Below are 14,247 nucleotides of genomic sequence, written 5' to 3' on the forward strand. Positions count from 1 at the left end.
TCAAAGCACAGGCAGGGCAGAGAGGCAAGGCGTGTGCCCAGGGCCCAGCGCTGGAGTGACCGCATGGGCAGGTGGGGAACCAAGTCTGAGAGCAGAGGCCCCGGAGAGTCAGAGGGTGGGGCCAGAGCCAAGGGAGGGACGGCTCCTGGAGGATCGCGTCGCCACCCCTCCAAAGGGGAGACACGGAAGCTCGCGGAGAGACGGAGGAAACCGACGGCCGGAGCGGGGCAAGCGCCGATCAAAGGCCCTGCCCCTCTCGTACCCGCCCCTGGACACCTCCTTGGGGTCCGAGTTCAACCTGTGCCTCCCGCGCACTTTCCCGCGAGCGCCACCCGCGCAGCGGCAGCACCGGGTCTGCGCACGGACCAGCGCGGCCTGTCGCCCGCCAGCTGCCCCGCCCCGGGGTGGGGGCACGGCTGTCCCGCCCTGCGCGGCCCTGAGGGCGGGACCGCAAGGCCTTCCGGCGACGGGGCGGCGGGAGCTGAGTGTCCTTTGGCCGTGGAGGAGCGCCGCGGAGCGGGCTGGAGCCTGGGGACACACAGGGCCACGGTGAGCCCCAGAGACCCTCCCCAGCCTGCCTCCCGGAACCCCGGCTCCTGCCACCTCCGGGCCCAAGGCCGCTGGCCTCCGCCCCCACCCCAACCCCGCCCCCACCGCCCCGACGGCCCGGGACGGCGCTGCGGCACAGACACCCCCTCTCCCAAGCCCGCCTTCCTGAGGACCACCCTGCGGAAGACGGAGGCCTCCTCACTCCCCACTGACAGGTCGGGGCTCCTGGGGGTGTGGCTTGGAAACAGCTGGAAGGTGGGAGTTTGGGGACCCAGCTGGGTGTCTGGAGATCATTGTCAGGAGTTGAGCATCTCTTAGGGTGGAAAGTGTTTCCTGGGGGGCTCAAAAGTGGAGTCTGTGGAAGACCGAGATGCCCAGGAGGCCCACACCCTCCCCACCAGCTGTCCCAGGCATCAGCCAAGCTGTGGGGTGGGAGGAAGGGGGCTTGGGACTTTACAGACAGTCAGAAGAGGGAGGCCCAGCCAGTTGTGGAAGCCACTGACTCCCCCTTTAACAGGCCCCTCTGCTGAGCAAGGCTTTCCATGGAGGATGCCAGTGAGGACCCCACCATATTCACTGCCCGTTCTCTGCCCAGCGACCCCCGGCTCTTGGCCACCATGACCAACACATACCTGGGCACACGTGTGTATCATGACACACTGCATGTGAGTGGCGTGTACAATGGGGCTAGCGGGGACACACACCGGGCCGTTCTGCCAAGTCCCCTCAATGTCCAGCTGGAGGTCCCTGGAGACACAGGAGATCAGCTGACAGAGACCTTTGTCCTGGACACTAACACAGGTAACCAGCACCGCCCTGTGCCCCCCCTGAGCCATTGACGGGATGGCAGCCCCACCCTGCCACCTTCCAACTCAGGATGCCCGACTCACGGAGAAGAGGAGGGCTTCAGCCCTGCAGGCCTCCCGAACCCGGGCAAGCTTGGCGTCCTCTGTCGTCTGTGCCGCTGGAGCTCTCCAGACAGGGCGGCTGGCACTCAGAGGGCGGCTCTGCCTCCCTGAGGGGCGAGTGGCTTTGTAACCGCCCTCACTGGCCCTCAGTGGGGCATGCAGGTTGCCCTGACCACACCCCTGCCACCCATTCCCAGGCTCCTTTCTGCACACCCTAGAGAGCCCCAGCTTCCGCGCCTCCCAGCGCATCTACGCCCACCGCACGCTGCCTCACGTCATGGCATTCAGTGTGTCCGTCTCCCGTGTGGCCGTGGGGGACGGCCCCGTCACGGTGCTGCTGCGGTCCACCTTCTCCCCAAAAAGCCCAGACCTGGACCTGCATCTGGGTCCTGACTTCCAAGGAGCCCGGTGAGGAGGGGGTCATGCCTGGCCAGGTACACCAAGGAGGGAGCTGGTCCCTTAGACATGGCCACACTCTTGCAGGTATCTTTATGGCCGCACGCTAACCCCGGAGCAACCTGGGGGTTCCCAGCAGGAGGTACACATGCTGTGGACACCAGTGCCCCCAGCCCTGACGCTTGGGGAGAGAGAGCAAGACCGGACCTGGGAGTTCCTGACCGTGGTGGGGGGCAGCCAGGCTGAGGCCCAAGCCTGCCTTACCGAGGCCCTGCGGCTGCAGGCAGGAGGCGCTCTGTACCCCACCCATGCCCAGGCCTGGGCCCAGCTCTGGGCTGGCTGTGGCCTGGATGTGCTAGGGCCCCTAGCCCTGCGCCAGGCCTTGCGTGGTGCCCTCTATTACCTGCTCAGTGCGCTGCCCCAGCCCGGGGTCCCAGGATACACCTGCCACGGCCTCAGCCCTGGGGGCCTGTCCAACGGGAGCCGAGAGGAATGCTACTGGGGCCACGTCTTCTGGGACCAGGTACGCACCAGTCCACCCCCGGCACACAGCAGCCACAGACGGGGTGGCATACGGGCACAGACGGTGCTAAGGGCACAGGCAAGCTGCTATCTCTGCCCTCCCTGGGATGGGGCTGTGAACTGAGGAAGCACAGAGGCCATGGCAGAAGGGAAGGCTTCCTGGAGGAGGTGGAATCTCAACCAAAGAATATATGGGCATTTGGTGGAAAAGAGTGATTCAGGCAAAGGGGTCAGAGGGTACAAACAGCAGAGCTGAGGGGGTGCGGGGCATCTGCAGGGGCAGAATGAGGAAGAGCCGTTGCAGGGGCTGTGAGGGCCACGGAGACTTGAACTGGAGAGACGCTGCCAAAGGTGTACTCTGGGAGGGCCCTCGTGGCTGCTGAGGGGGCAGAGGAGGTCGGGGCTCAGACAGGAGTGGGAGCTGGGAGAGCCTGGGGCTCGGTGTCCGTTGAGCGTGGGAGGGTCCGAGCTGCTGCCCCTGCTCCTCAGACACCTCAAGAGGCCAGTGCTGTGGCCCACCCTGGTGAGGCTGAGTCACTCACTCCAGGTCAGGCAGCTAGTGGGCCGTGGTGCCACCCACGCAGCTTCTGGCCTGAGCTCCCGGGGGGCCCCAGGTGCCTGCTGAGGACCAAAGCCGAGGAGCACCTAGTCTGGAGGCTGGGACATGGGTGGGGGGGCAGATGCGGGGGACCCAGGGTGGGCAGCACAGGAAGAAGCTGGACGGAGACAGGAGCTCTCAGGGAGGCGGCGTGAGGAGCGCTGGCTCTGGCCAAGGCAGCATGTGGGCAGGGGAGAGACAGAAGGGGTGTGAGAGCTCTGAACATGGGGCCCTTCCTTACTCGCTGTCAGGATCTCTGGATGTTCCCAAACATCCTGATGTTCCACCCAGAGGCCGCCAGGGCCCTCCTGGAGTACCGTGTCCGGACCCTGGGCGGGGCCCTAGACAATGCCCGGAAGCTGGGTTACCAGGTGAGGGGGCCCAGGCACCCACCCTGTGGATCCCCTGAAGTACCTGATGTCCCCACATCCCTCCTAGGCCTGCACCCATCGCCTCAGGCTCCTCTGTGGGTGGGGAGAGCACCGGGAAGTGGGTGGGCCGTCCCTGTGCACCAAGGCCCTAGAAAAGTCAGGTCTGCTCCATGCCCCCAACCTCTCAGGGAGCCAAGTTTGCCTGGGAGAGTGCGGGTTCTGGTCTGGAGGTCTGCCCTGAGGACATTTATGGGACGCAGGAGATTCACATCAATGGAGCCGTGGCATTGGCCTTCGAGCTGTACTACCATGCCACCCAGGTGAGGGGATGCCATGCCCACCAGGTAGGACCATGCGCCCATCCAGCGGGGCCGTGCTCCGCAACCCCCACCATGACTTGTCATCTGGGGCTGGACCCTCACTACTGGGCACTCAGGAATGCAGTGACCGATGCAGACTGGTCACTGGCGGCGTGGTCCTTGTCCCAGCTCTCCTGTTCCCCCAGGACGTGCAGCTCTTCCGGGAGGCTGGTGGCTGGGATGTGGTCAGAGCTGTGGCTGAGTTTTGGTGCAGCCGTGTGGAGTGGAGCCCTGAGGAGGGAACGTACCACCTGAAGGGTGAGGGCGCGAGAAGGGAGGGATAGTCGTGGGGAGGGGCTTGGTCCCGGGGAGGGCGAGGCACGGACAGCTGTGGCGGGGAGAGTAGGTGGGGCAGGTGTGGTCCTCGGTTCAGCCGGGATCTCCATCACCTGATGTGGTCAGGCCCACACTGGCTACTGGCATCAGGGGCAGGTCCCTAGGACCCTTCACTTAAGCACCATCCTGTACTTGTGTGCCCAGGAGTCATGCCTCCCGACGAATACCATTCAGGAGTCAACAACTCCGTGTACACCAACGTGCTGGTCCAGAACAGGTCAGACCAAAATCCCTGGCCAAAGCTCCACCACGCAGAGGTCCAGCTGGGAGGGCTCAGGCCATACCCTCTCCCTGCCTCTGCCCCAGCCTGCGCTTTGCTGCTGCCCTGGCCCAGGACCTGGGTCAGCCTGTTCCCAGCAAGTGGCTAGTGGTGGCCGATAAGATCAAGGTGCCCTTTGACCCGAGGCAGAACTTCCACCCTGAGTTTGACGGGTACCAGCCTGGTGAGTGCACTGGGAGCTACCTCAGGGCCCCTTCACGCCTCCCACGGGATCTGTGTCCGCCCTGGCCGTCCCCTACCTGAGGGAGCAGCCCCCCTTCCTGCTCCCACCTGCGTCGGCAGCACCCGTCCCTCCCCAGGAGAGGAGGTGAAGCAGGCTGACGTCGTGCTCCTGGGTTACCCCGTCCCTTTCCACCTGAGTCCTCACATTCGCAGGAAGAACCTGGAGATTTATGAGGCTGTGACATCTCCAAGGGGCCCTGCCATGACCTGGGTAAGGAAACTGCAGGGGTGTGGGGGGGTGGTCCTCACAGCAACCCCAGCCCTCCCCCACTAGCCTCCGTCTCCCCTCCCCATGTGCTGGGCTTTGCCCCAGCATGTCCTCTGACCTCTGACCCCAGAGCATGTTTGCCGTGGGCTGGATGGAGCTGAAGGACCCCTGGCGGGCGCGGGACCTCCTGGAAAGATGCTTTGCCCACATAGCTGAGCCCTTCAAGGTAGCTGGGTCTCCATGTCAGCTCACGTGCTTGTGTGCCTGGTGCGGGGAGCTACACACCCGCCTCCCGCTGTGGCCCTGGGGGGCAGGAGTGGGAGCGCAGCAGGGGCAGGTTCCTGGGGACACATGCCTGACCCTTGGAAGCAGGGGCAGCAGCTCCCGGGGCCCATGTCCCGGGAGTCTGGCCACTAACTGCCTTGGCACATGCAGGTGTGGACGGAGAACGCAGACGGGTCAGGCGCCGTGAACTTCCTGACAGGCATGGGGGGCTTCCTGCAAGCGGCCCTCTTTGGATTCACAGGGTTCAGGTGAGTGCATGTCTGGCCCAGAGCAGTCCCCCCGCCACCCCGCCCGCTCTCATGAACGGCTTCCCTCCCCCCAGGATCACCAGCGCTGGCGTGACCTTCGACCCCATATGTCTGGCGGGGGTGTCTGGAGTGTGCATCTGTGGCCTCTCTTACCAGGGGAACAAGCTGGACTTCTCCTTCTCCAAGGACTGCGTGACAGTTGAGGTCAAAGCCGGGGCGGGACCCTGGGCCCCACCCCTGGAGGCTGAGCTGTGGCCAGCACACACTCGCCTCCCCCTGCTCACAGGTAGGTGCCGCCCAGACTCCCCCAGGGGTGCAGAGCAGGTGAACCACCAGGGTGAGGGTAACCCCAGCCATGTGCCCCCACTCCCTGCAGGGCACAAAGTCTCCTTTCCCTGCTCAGCTGGACGGATACAAAGGTCAGTCCCAGAGGCAGCAAGTTCTGCTCCAAGAGTTTCCTAGGAGAATTTTTGAAGATGCTAGGCACCGGCCCCGAACCCACAGGAACCTCGTGGGACGCGGCTGGGTCCTCCATCCCCACCAGGGCCCTCACCCTCGCGCCGTCGTGGGTCGTGAGCCCTGCACCTGAACAACCTGGGCTGCGGGGCTGGCTCCTGGGTCCTGGGATCTGGCCTCCCTCTGTGGGTACCCCAAGCCGGCCGCAGCCAGCCCCCACCCTCAGGGCCTGCTGGTCCCCTTCCTCCCACCCACTCCCCACCTGGCAGCCGGGCTCACAGGCTCCGCGGAAAGTCTGAGTTCATTGGCCCCAAGTTGAGGATGGTCCGCCTCTAGCCTGATCCCCTCCCCAGCCTAACCCTCCCTGGCCTGCAGCTTCCTCGTGGCCTCCCACTCAGCCACATCTGCGCCTGCCTGTCTGGGCTGACACCTGCACCCGTACCTTCCCCAGGACACTCCAGGGTGGGGCCAGGGTGTGGTGGATGCTCTCCGGAGAAGGCAGAAATGGGGAGGGTAGCCAGGCGGGGAGCCTGAGGCACGGTCCCCCGTGGGTTCCCTGGGACTCTCAGTTATAGACCAGAAAGCAACTTCATGTGTCATACAGACGAGGTCAGGCATGGCTGAATCCAGGTGCGCTCAGCTCCTCAGCCCATGGCTCCTCCAGTCCTGCGGCAACTTCAGTGGGTCTCCGCCACGAGCCTTTCCTCAGCCAAGAAGAGAGGGGGCGGGGTGCAGAACAGGACCCCACATCTTCCCTCTGACCAGCCAGAAGGACTGGGGCCGAGGGTGCGTGGGTTGAAGGCCACCGGCCTGGGCCCATCTGTCCAACAGGCTGCCTCTCCGCCTGGGGCCTCAGCCCCTTGGTTGGCATGTCCCCCCGGGGTCCTTGGGGGTCTCTTGAGAATGAGGTGAGATGGTACCGCCGCCAAGATTTGGGCGAGGCCGTGCACCTGTGCCAAGTCTGCCTGAGGAATTAAAATCCCATGCTGGGACAAGTGCGTCTGCGATCGGGAGCTGGTGGTCTCCTTCCCTCTGAACAGGAGGGCTGCCTGAGGGACAGGGCAGGTCGGGAAGTGCAGTCGCACGCCATATGGTGGGTCTCCCACTCCCTTCCCCTATCCTCCCTCCGTTCTTGGTGGAGAGTTGGTCCAAGTTCTCCAGGAAGCGGCCACTGGGCATCCCGGCTGTAATGGACAGAGCCATGTGGGAGTGGGGGCGTCAGGGACCCAGATCCTCGTGTCGGGTTCACCATGGGGAGCAGCACGAGGGAGGAGGGACGGCCTCCGAGGGAGCTCCGCTGGCCCAGCTGCAGATCTGCGTGGATGTCCGTGCTGGTCCCTGAGAGCAGGTGGCCTCAGAGCCTGAAGCCAGCACCTTGGCAGGGCTCGTCCGGGTCCCCAGGGCTCTCCCTCAACGGTCAGCTGCGGGCAAAAGCTGAGGCCGACCTGCGAGAGCAGGGTGTGGCAGCCGGGACCATCCTCATAGAGCAGATGCTTGTTCCCACAGCCCTGGAGCAGCTGTGGGCACAGACATCACAGGTGGGCTGGTGGGGGACCCTGCCCTCACAAGGTGCACACAGCCTGACACTACTGCCCGCAGGCCACACATGTGCACCTGCACCTGGGCGCAGAGAGAGCTGACCCTCTGGGGGACTGTGGCGAGGTGGTGGGGCACAACGGTCAGGGGTCCGTGGCAGCCAACTGCCTCAACTTAATCAGGGCCCCTCAGCCTGCCCGGGAGATGGCCTGGGAGAGGGCGGGCCACCGACACACTCTGTGTCCTTGGCACTGGGCACAGGCCAGACTGTCTCTGTTCCCCACACCAGATGTGGGGACCGGCAGACCATCCCATGCTTAGGGACACGTACCTGGTGACAGGCAAGCTGATCCCCACTTCCAACCCATGCGTCCAGCCCCGGTTGTCCCCTTCATGAGCCAAATCTGGAGCACAGGATTGGTGCTGTGTCCACCCTGTCCCAGCACTGGCACACTGCCCTTACCCCTGGTCCAGTGTGGGAGCAGCATCCAGCGTGGGCCAGTGCACCACCTCTGGCCCCAGGCCCTAGGCAGCACACACCCCTGCCCGCACGGGCTGGCTTGGAGCAGCGCTCACTCCGGCACGGGGCTGGGATGCTGCTGCTGCTGCTGCTCCTGCCGCGTGGCCAGGATGTCACCTCTGCTCGGGCACCGTGCGCGCAGCTAGGCCAGCTGTTGGCTGTCACAGAATAGGGGGTGCTCTGAGGCTCCAAGGGTAGCAGCTGGACAGACCCCCACACCCAACCCAGGCAAATGGGCCGGCAAAGGGGGCTCCCTGGGTGGGGTACTCAAAACCCCGACCGCCCTGCTGTTAAGGCCCCTGCAATTAGCCTGCCCTGTCATTGGGCCGGCCACAGAGAGACCTAAGGGACTTGGTCCCAGCCACACGGGGTGTGTGCATGTGTTCAAGCAAAACCCATCTTTGCCAGGCTCTGCCGGCTTCCAGGAAGGGGGAGAAGGTGCACAAAGGGGGTGGGGGTACAAGGACATGTGCCCCAAGAATGCTCAGAAGGTGCCCCCCGCCGTGTTCACTCCCTGCCCAACTCCGTGTGTGTGTGCGAGGGTCACGACTGTGGGCTTGTGTGTCTTTGTGTCCGGCCTCCCTGTGCCAGGAGGGAGGGAGCCCACGGTGGGGACCAAGAACTAAAGGAATGCAGGCCTCACAGGGACAGACAGAATGACCCAGAGAAGGAGGCTGGCCCTCGCCTGACCCACCAACAAAAACATGCAGGGTGAGGACAAGCAATGTCCCCTTTGGGGCTCCGGCTTAACGCAAGCGCACTCCCAGATAGGGAAGGGCACACATGTGCTGGAAGAGAGGCCACTGAACCACAGTGCCCAGCAGGGCAGCAGAGATCAAAAGCCCGAGTTCCCGGACTTCATTCTAAAATACGCAGGCATCCCCACCCCAGAAGCCACAAGCCTCCCAGCGCCAAGTGAGGGCAGCAGTCAAGTCGGGGCAGGGCCCAGCAGACAGAACCAGTCACCCTAGCATCAGGCTGCGTAGTCCGGGGGATTTAGTTTGCGTGGTCCCCGGGGTGGTTCCTCTCAGGAAGAAACCCTCTCCCACCCCAGCAAAAAGCCCAAGAGACAGTTTCTGGAACCGGGTGCTTTTAATTATGAAACCAAGCCTGAAGGAGTCTGGTTTGAGGAGAGAGGGTCCAGCCTGGGCACAAGGAGGTAGGGGAGCGGGGACTATCAGGGCTGGAGTTGAGGCCACTGGGTTCCAAACAAGGGATCCTTGGGGTCAGCATTAGGTGCCCAGGATGAGATGGTGGAGATAGGGTTCCAGGGGGTCAGGGTAGAGTCCCCAGAGCAGGGCCCTGGGATTTGGTCCTGGGGTCAGGGTCCGTAGGCAGGATGCAGACAAGGCCCAGCCCGTCAGTCATAGTCCGAGTCATCGAACTTGGTGCTAAAGAAGGCAGCGGAGTCCTTGGCCAGCCGCGACAGGTGTAGCGCGCCTGTCACCACCAGCGCCAGCAGCAGCAGCGGTGGCACCAGCGCCCACATCATGGCCAGGATGTTGTAGCACTTGGCTTTGGACCCCAGACGCCGGGCTGCCTCCAGGTCTCCAGCCACTTTCTGGTCCCGGGCCTGTGGACCAGGGTCAGGGCCAGGTCTCTATGTGCCCTGGGGGCCCTGCCTCCTCCCACTCCTCCTGTGGACCCAGAGGCCATCCTGGGCCAGCCTCAGCCTCCAAGGACCCTCTGTGGGTGGAGAATCCTGGGATGCAGAGGACCCTGAGGAGAAGCCGGAGGGCTTTTGGTCGCAGGAGCCCCCAGCATGCGAAAAGCTGTTTGATGAAAGAGACCCCCTTGGGTAGCCCCCGACCACCTCTGTGCTCTTCTGGATGGACTAGACCCCCCCTCAGGACCATAGCCCTGCCTCAACCGAGAAGCCTTCATGAGGCAAAGAGCTTGTCCACTGCTTGGCTAAGGGAGTGGCCTTCTCACAGGAGTCACCCCCTGGAGAGCCCCTCCCCCCAGGAGCCTCTGGGGCCCTCTGGAAAAGCAACCCCCTCCGGAGAGACTCCTGCTTGACCACCTGGATGGAGTAGCCACCCCCAGGCCCCCACCCCGCACAGGCCCACCTTGATGGAGTAGGCCAGCGCCAGGAAGCCGAGGCAGCACAGGTTCAGGTAGAGCGTGCTGAACACCGACCAGATCAAGTGGTCTCGAGGTGGGGGTCTGGGCGCCCCCAGGGTGAGGGCCGTGTGGGCGGCGCCGTCTGCCTTGTGGGCCGTCGGGGCCCGGGGGTCCTCGCGGGGGTACGACGTGTCCATGGGTTCCAGCGCCGTCTCCTCCTCGCTCGGGCTCCGGCTTTGAGGGTGGGCGCCCCGGGCCGCTTATAGCCCCGCCGCCCCCTCCCGAAGCCCGGCCCGGCGCCGCCCGCTAAATATAACGACAAATTACAGCTCTGCGCAGCCGAGAGCGGGGCCTCGCCCCGCCGCCCCCCAGCCCCCATCCCCCATCCCCCGCCGCGCGAAACCCTCCCCCGCACCGGAGCCCCAGCCGAGCCCCTGCCCGGCGGCCAAGAGGAGTCGGAGGGGCCATCTCGGGGCTGCGGGTGGGGACGTGTCGCCCAGCTGCGGAGGAGGGTTGCAGACACCCCCCCCCCAAGGGTTGGGCTCTGTCCCCAGAACCCAGAGTTCGGGCTTGGCCATCCCGGCATCTCCTGGGCTCACCAGCGTCCAGTCTTGGCATCCCAGACGCCCCTGCCCCTGTGCTGGTGGGAGGACAGGGGCCCCAGCAGGAGGGAAGCGGGGCTGAGGCATGGAGGGGGTTAAGCGGGGGAGGAGGGGGGACCCTAGCACCAGCGGTACCCCGCTGTCGCTGTCGAGTGCGGGCCCCCAGCTCTCTCTGAGCTCTGCTTTGCGCCCCACCGCCCTGGCCGCGGCCAGACAGCTGCTTCTCAGCCTCCGTGGCTGGTTCCTGTTGCCCTCCCCGGTCCACCGAGGTTTGGAAGGATGAGCTCAGGGCTCTGTTCTGGGCTCCCTCTGGAGGGCCCAGCAAGCCCTGGGCTGTCAATGCCACCCGTGCGCCACTGACATTTACAACAAGGGGCCAGACCTCACTGTGGACCCCGGCTCATATACTGACAGAAGGGCTCCCCCACCTCACAAGAGACCTCCGGTTTCTGTCCCCCAACTGTTGGGTTGGCGGGCTCTGGGAGTGCAGGAGGAACAATAGAAATGACCTGCAGTGCCAGAGGCTCCCGGAGTGCAGGAAGAGCATGGAAATGACCGCTGGGGGGTCTCGCCGTCTTCCAGCCTATCCCCCCACCAACCCTTGACTTAACCCTTGACTCTCCCACCAAAAGGATGTATGCCCAGGTCGCCTCTCCATAGGTAACCCGATACCTATGCAGGAGACAGATCAAAGACCCCGCCAACTCCCTCCCAGGGCGACTTCCCCCACTCTGCTTTCCAGAGTCGCGGAACCTCGCCCGAGGGGCCCACCTCCTCCCGGTGCAACTTTCCCGGCTCCCCTTCTCCTGAGCCCTGATACTTCACCGGAGAGAACCTTTAATAAGCCTTGCCTTGCACCCACTTCACCTGGTGTCGTGTTTATCTCGCCTATAAAACCTTACACCAACCTCCTGTCTTCCTCAGCTGTGGTTGTTTCAAAAAGCACCACAGACTGGGTGCCTCATAAACAATAGAAATTATTTCCCACAGGTCTGGAAGCAGGAAGTCCCATCGGGGGCCAGCGTGGGCAGGTTCTGGTGAGACCTTCATCCTGGTGGCCTTCCGCTGACTTCTCAGTGTGTGCTCATGGGCGAGGGAGTTCTGTGGGTCTCAGAAACAACATGAGGGCTCTGCCTCATGGCCCCATTACCTCCCAAAGCCCCCACTTCCTGCTACCAACACTTTGGGCATTAAGATTTCAAGATACAAATTTTGGAGGACAAAAACCAGGGCCCCCACAGAGAGTGTGACTTGGGCCTGCCATGATTCCTAGGACCCATTATGTCCTACCAGTAAGAGGGGCCAGGATGATGTTTTGCCTGTTGAGGTATTGTGATTTATATGAAGAAATACATATTTCTCCATCCTGGTTTCTGGCACACAACCCCTAAAACCCTTGGCATTTCTGAAGGGATAAAGGTGTCTCTTGTTATGTTAATGAGGTGGCTTCAGGACTCTCATCTACGGAGGAGGGCTGGCTGCCAGGAGAGCCAACCAAGGGATCAGAGGGCTGGTTCCAGCCCACCCTGTGACCTCTGGGGTTGGCAGCGGGGCTGAAGACCGGGTTCCATCGCCAAAGGCCAATGAGTTAGCCAGTCCGTGGCTGAGTAATGAAGCCTCCATAAAGCCCCAAGGACAAGGTTTTGAGAACTTCGGGATGGGGAACACGTGGAGACCCGGGGAGAGGGGTTTGCCCGGCAGGACCACGCACGTTTCCCCAGACCTCACCCTGGGCATGTCTGTCGGGCTGTTCCTGACTTGGATCCTTTTGTAATCCGCTGGGGATCTAGTAAGTGAAATGTTTCCCTGAGTTCTGTGAGCTGCTCTGACGAATGACTAGAACCCAGAAGTCACAGGAACCTCGGATTTACAGCCACTTGGTCAGAAGCCCAGGTGACAGCCCCGACTTGTACCTGGCCCGGAAGTGGGGGAAAGAGGACAGTCTCCTAAAGCTGAACCCTAACCTGTGGGATCTCACATTACCCCTGGGTAGATAGTGACCACACTGCTGGCGTCCAGCATTTGCTTAGTACTCTCTGGGCAGTCCCCCACGCATTGGAATTGGGTTGTTAAACTTCAAAATAAAACTGCTAGTTATTTTACCCTCAAAAGGGTTTATCTGGGAATAGCAGAAAATTGCAGTTCTAGAAAAACAAGCTATGGCACAACCATAGATAAGTCCCCAGAAAAGAGCCAAGCTCTTTTATAGGTACAGGGGGTGGAGTTGGGAGGCTCAAACTAGAAGTCCGTTGGAGAGAACTGGAAGCCCCAAGCCTAGTGGCTTCTCTTTAGTTGAATTGCGATCAGCGCTTCGCGGTTGGGCTCGGCTCTCATTGGCTGAACTGTGCTGGCCTTGGCGGGGTGGTGCTGCCATTGGCTGAGCTGTGACGGGCTCTCCTGGGCTGAGTTGTGCTCCCATTGGCTGGGCTCGGCCCTCCCTCACTGGCTGGGCTCTCGTCTCCTTGGGCTGGGCTCCGCCCTCATTGGCCCGGCCCGGACGGGCGCGGCCGCCCCGTCCCACCGCGGAGGCGGGGGCTGCGCGCTGGCCGTGGCGGCGGGAGACTGGCGGCCGCTGCGCGGGACGTGGGGCCGCAGGGGCAGGACAAAAAGCTTTACATCCTGGGCTGAGCCCGGGGTCCACCAGTCGTCTCGGATCCCTGGGTTTCCAGACCCGGAGAAGGCCTCCGGGCGCTGCAGGGGCGGCGGGAGCCAGGCTGCGGAGCTGGGGATCGGGGCTGGAGGGAGGCCGCCCGCAGACCGAGGGTGCGCGTCCCGTCCCGGCCGAGACCGTCCCCTCCCGTCGCAGAGGCGCTCCGCGGCCCGGATTCTGCGACCCGCGCCGAGCTCGGCCGGGGTGGAGTGAAGCCCGGAGAAGCCTGGACCCCGTCCACCGCAGGAGCCCGAAGTCACCCGTGCTCAGGGCACAGCCCGCGGCCAGTCCCGGCGCGCGGGAGAAGCGCCCACCTCCCTCCCCGATCAGGGACATCTCGGTGGCGGGGGGGTGAGCCGCGGTGGGAGGGGCACCCCCAGACCCTGCGGAGGGCAGCCAGTCAGGACTTGGGCCCCGGCAGCGCTGGGGCGGCCCCGCACAGCCCCGGGGCGGCTTCACTCTGGGTGTGTACACGGGAGGGGTTGATGGGGACCGCTCCTGGGGCACAGTGGGTCCACAGGACAGCGGACCTCTGGGAAGTGACCTAAAGGTCATGTGCTGCCGCAGCTGGCGGCCAGATACAGGCCAGGCCTCAGCCCGAGCCCACCCGCCCTACACGTAACACAGGGCAGAGTACAGGGGGCAGTGGGGCACATGCTCTCAGAGGCAGGATGGGGAATCTGTGAAAATACCGCACCCCACACACAAGCGCTTTTTTTTTTTTTTTTTAAGATTTTATTTATTTGTCAGAGACAGAGGGAGAGAGAGCGAGCGAGCACAGGCGAGCGAGCACAGGCAGACAGAGGCAGAGGGAGAAGCAGGCTCTCTGCCGAGCAAGGAGCCCAATGTGGGACTCGATCCCAGGACCCTGGGATCGTGACCTGAGCCGAAGGCAGCTGCTTAACCAACTGAGCCACCCAGGCGTCCCACACAAGCACTTTATTGAGTGCAGCGGTAGACTGAAGGGGACAGAAAAGGCTGCCACCCGGGAGAGAGCCTCAGGCCACGGGCAGCTCCTAGTAGCCTCCATGCTGTCTGACCATCTGCGGAATCATCAGCGATCCAGTGACAAAAAGGATGATGAACGTGATGGTCAGCAGGAGGCCCAGGACCAGGGCACAGATGTTCAGGCACTTG

The 14,247-nt window shown here is 63.5% G+C and overlaps 2 protein-coding genes across 4 annotated transcripts; one reads left to right on the top strand and one right to left on the bottom strand.

Moving 5' to 3' along the window:
* The first annotated feature begins 419 nt into the window (after positions 1-419).
* Positions 420-6,745, top strand: PGGHG (protein-glucosylgalactosylhydroxylysine glucosidase). Of its 3 annotated transcripts, XM_059397504.1 has the most exons (15): positions 462-549; positions 706-764; positions 1,067-1,350; positions 1,655-1,865; positions 1,941-2,376; positions 3,225-3,344; positions 3,533-3,664; positions 3,850-3,961; positions 4,184-4,256; positions 4,346-4,482; positions 4,619-4,752; positions 4,880-4,975; positions 5,185-5,282; positions 5,357-5,568; positions 5,659-6,745. In XM_059397504.1, exons 3-15 carry the CDS (start codon positions 1,092-1,094, stop codon positions 5,742-5,744), a joined length of 2,106 nt encoding a protein of 701 aa, XP_059253487.1. In that variant the 5' UTR covers positions 462-549; positions 706-764; positions 1,067-1,091; the 3' UTR covers positions 5,745-6,745. The 3 variants fall into 3 exon arrangements, with proteins under 3 accessions (XP_059253495.1, XP_059253487.1, XP_059253492.1); XM_059397509.1 differs by lacking the exon at positions 706-764; XM_059397512.1 differs by lacking the exon at positions 5,659-6,745 and having other exon boundaries at positions 420-764; positions 5,439-5,562.
* Positions 6,746-8,933: 2,188 nt separating this feature from the next.
* Positions 8,934-10,159, bottom strand: IFITM5 (interferon induced transmembrane protein 5). Its single transcript, XM_059380000.1, has 2 exons — positions 9,864-10,159; positions 8,934-9,367 (listed from the first exon to the last, which is right to left on the bottom strand). The coding sequence occupies exons 1-2, from the start codon at positions 10,053-10,055 to the stop codon at positions 9,155-9,157; spliced, it is 405 nt and encodes a 134-aa protein (XP_059235983.1). The 5' UTR covers positions 10,056-10,159; the 3' UTR covers positions 8,934-9,154.
* Positions 10,160-14,247: the final 4,088 nt, after the last annotated feature.

Source organism: Mustela nigripes, chromosome 1 (assembly GCF_022355385.1).
Source record: "Mustela nigripes isolate SB6536 chromosome 1, MUSNIG.SB6536, whole genome shotgun sequence".
Lineage (NCBI taxonomy): Eukaryota > Metazoa > Chordata > Mammalia > Carnivora > Mustelidae > Mustela > Mustela nigripes.

Coding starts and splice junctions, on each gene's coding strand:
- IFITM5 (XM_059380000.1), bottom strand. CDS start 10,055: ATGGACACGTCGTACCCCCGCGAGGACCCCCGGGCCCCGACGGCCCAC. Junction 9,368..9,863: donor CGCTGGCCTACTCCATCAAG/GTGGGCCTGTGC, acceptor CCTGGTCCACAG/GCCCGGGACCAGAAAGTGGC.
- PGGHG (XM_059397504.1), top strand. CDS start 1,092: ATGGAGGATGCCAGTGAGGACCCCACCATATTCACTGCCCGTTCTCTG. Junction 3,345..3,532: donor CCCGGAAGCTGGGTTACCAG/GTGAGGGGGCCC, acceptor CCAACCTCTCAG/GGAGCCAAGTTTGCCTGGGA. Junction 4,483..4,618: donor GTTTGACGGGTACCAGCCTG/GTGAGTGCACTG, acceptor GTCCCTCCCCAG/GAGAGGAGGTGAAGCAGGCT.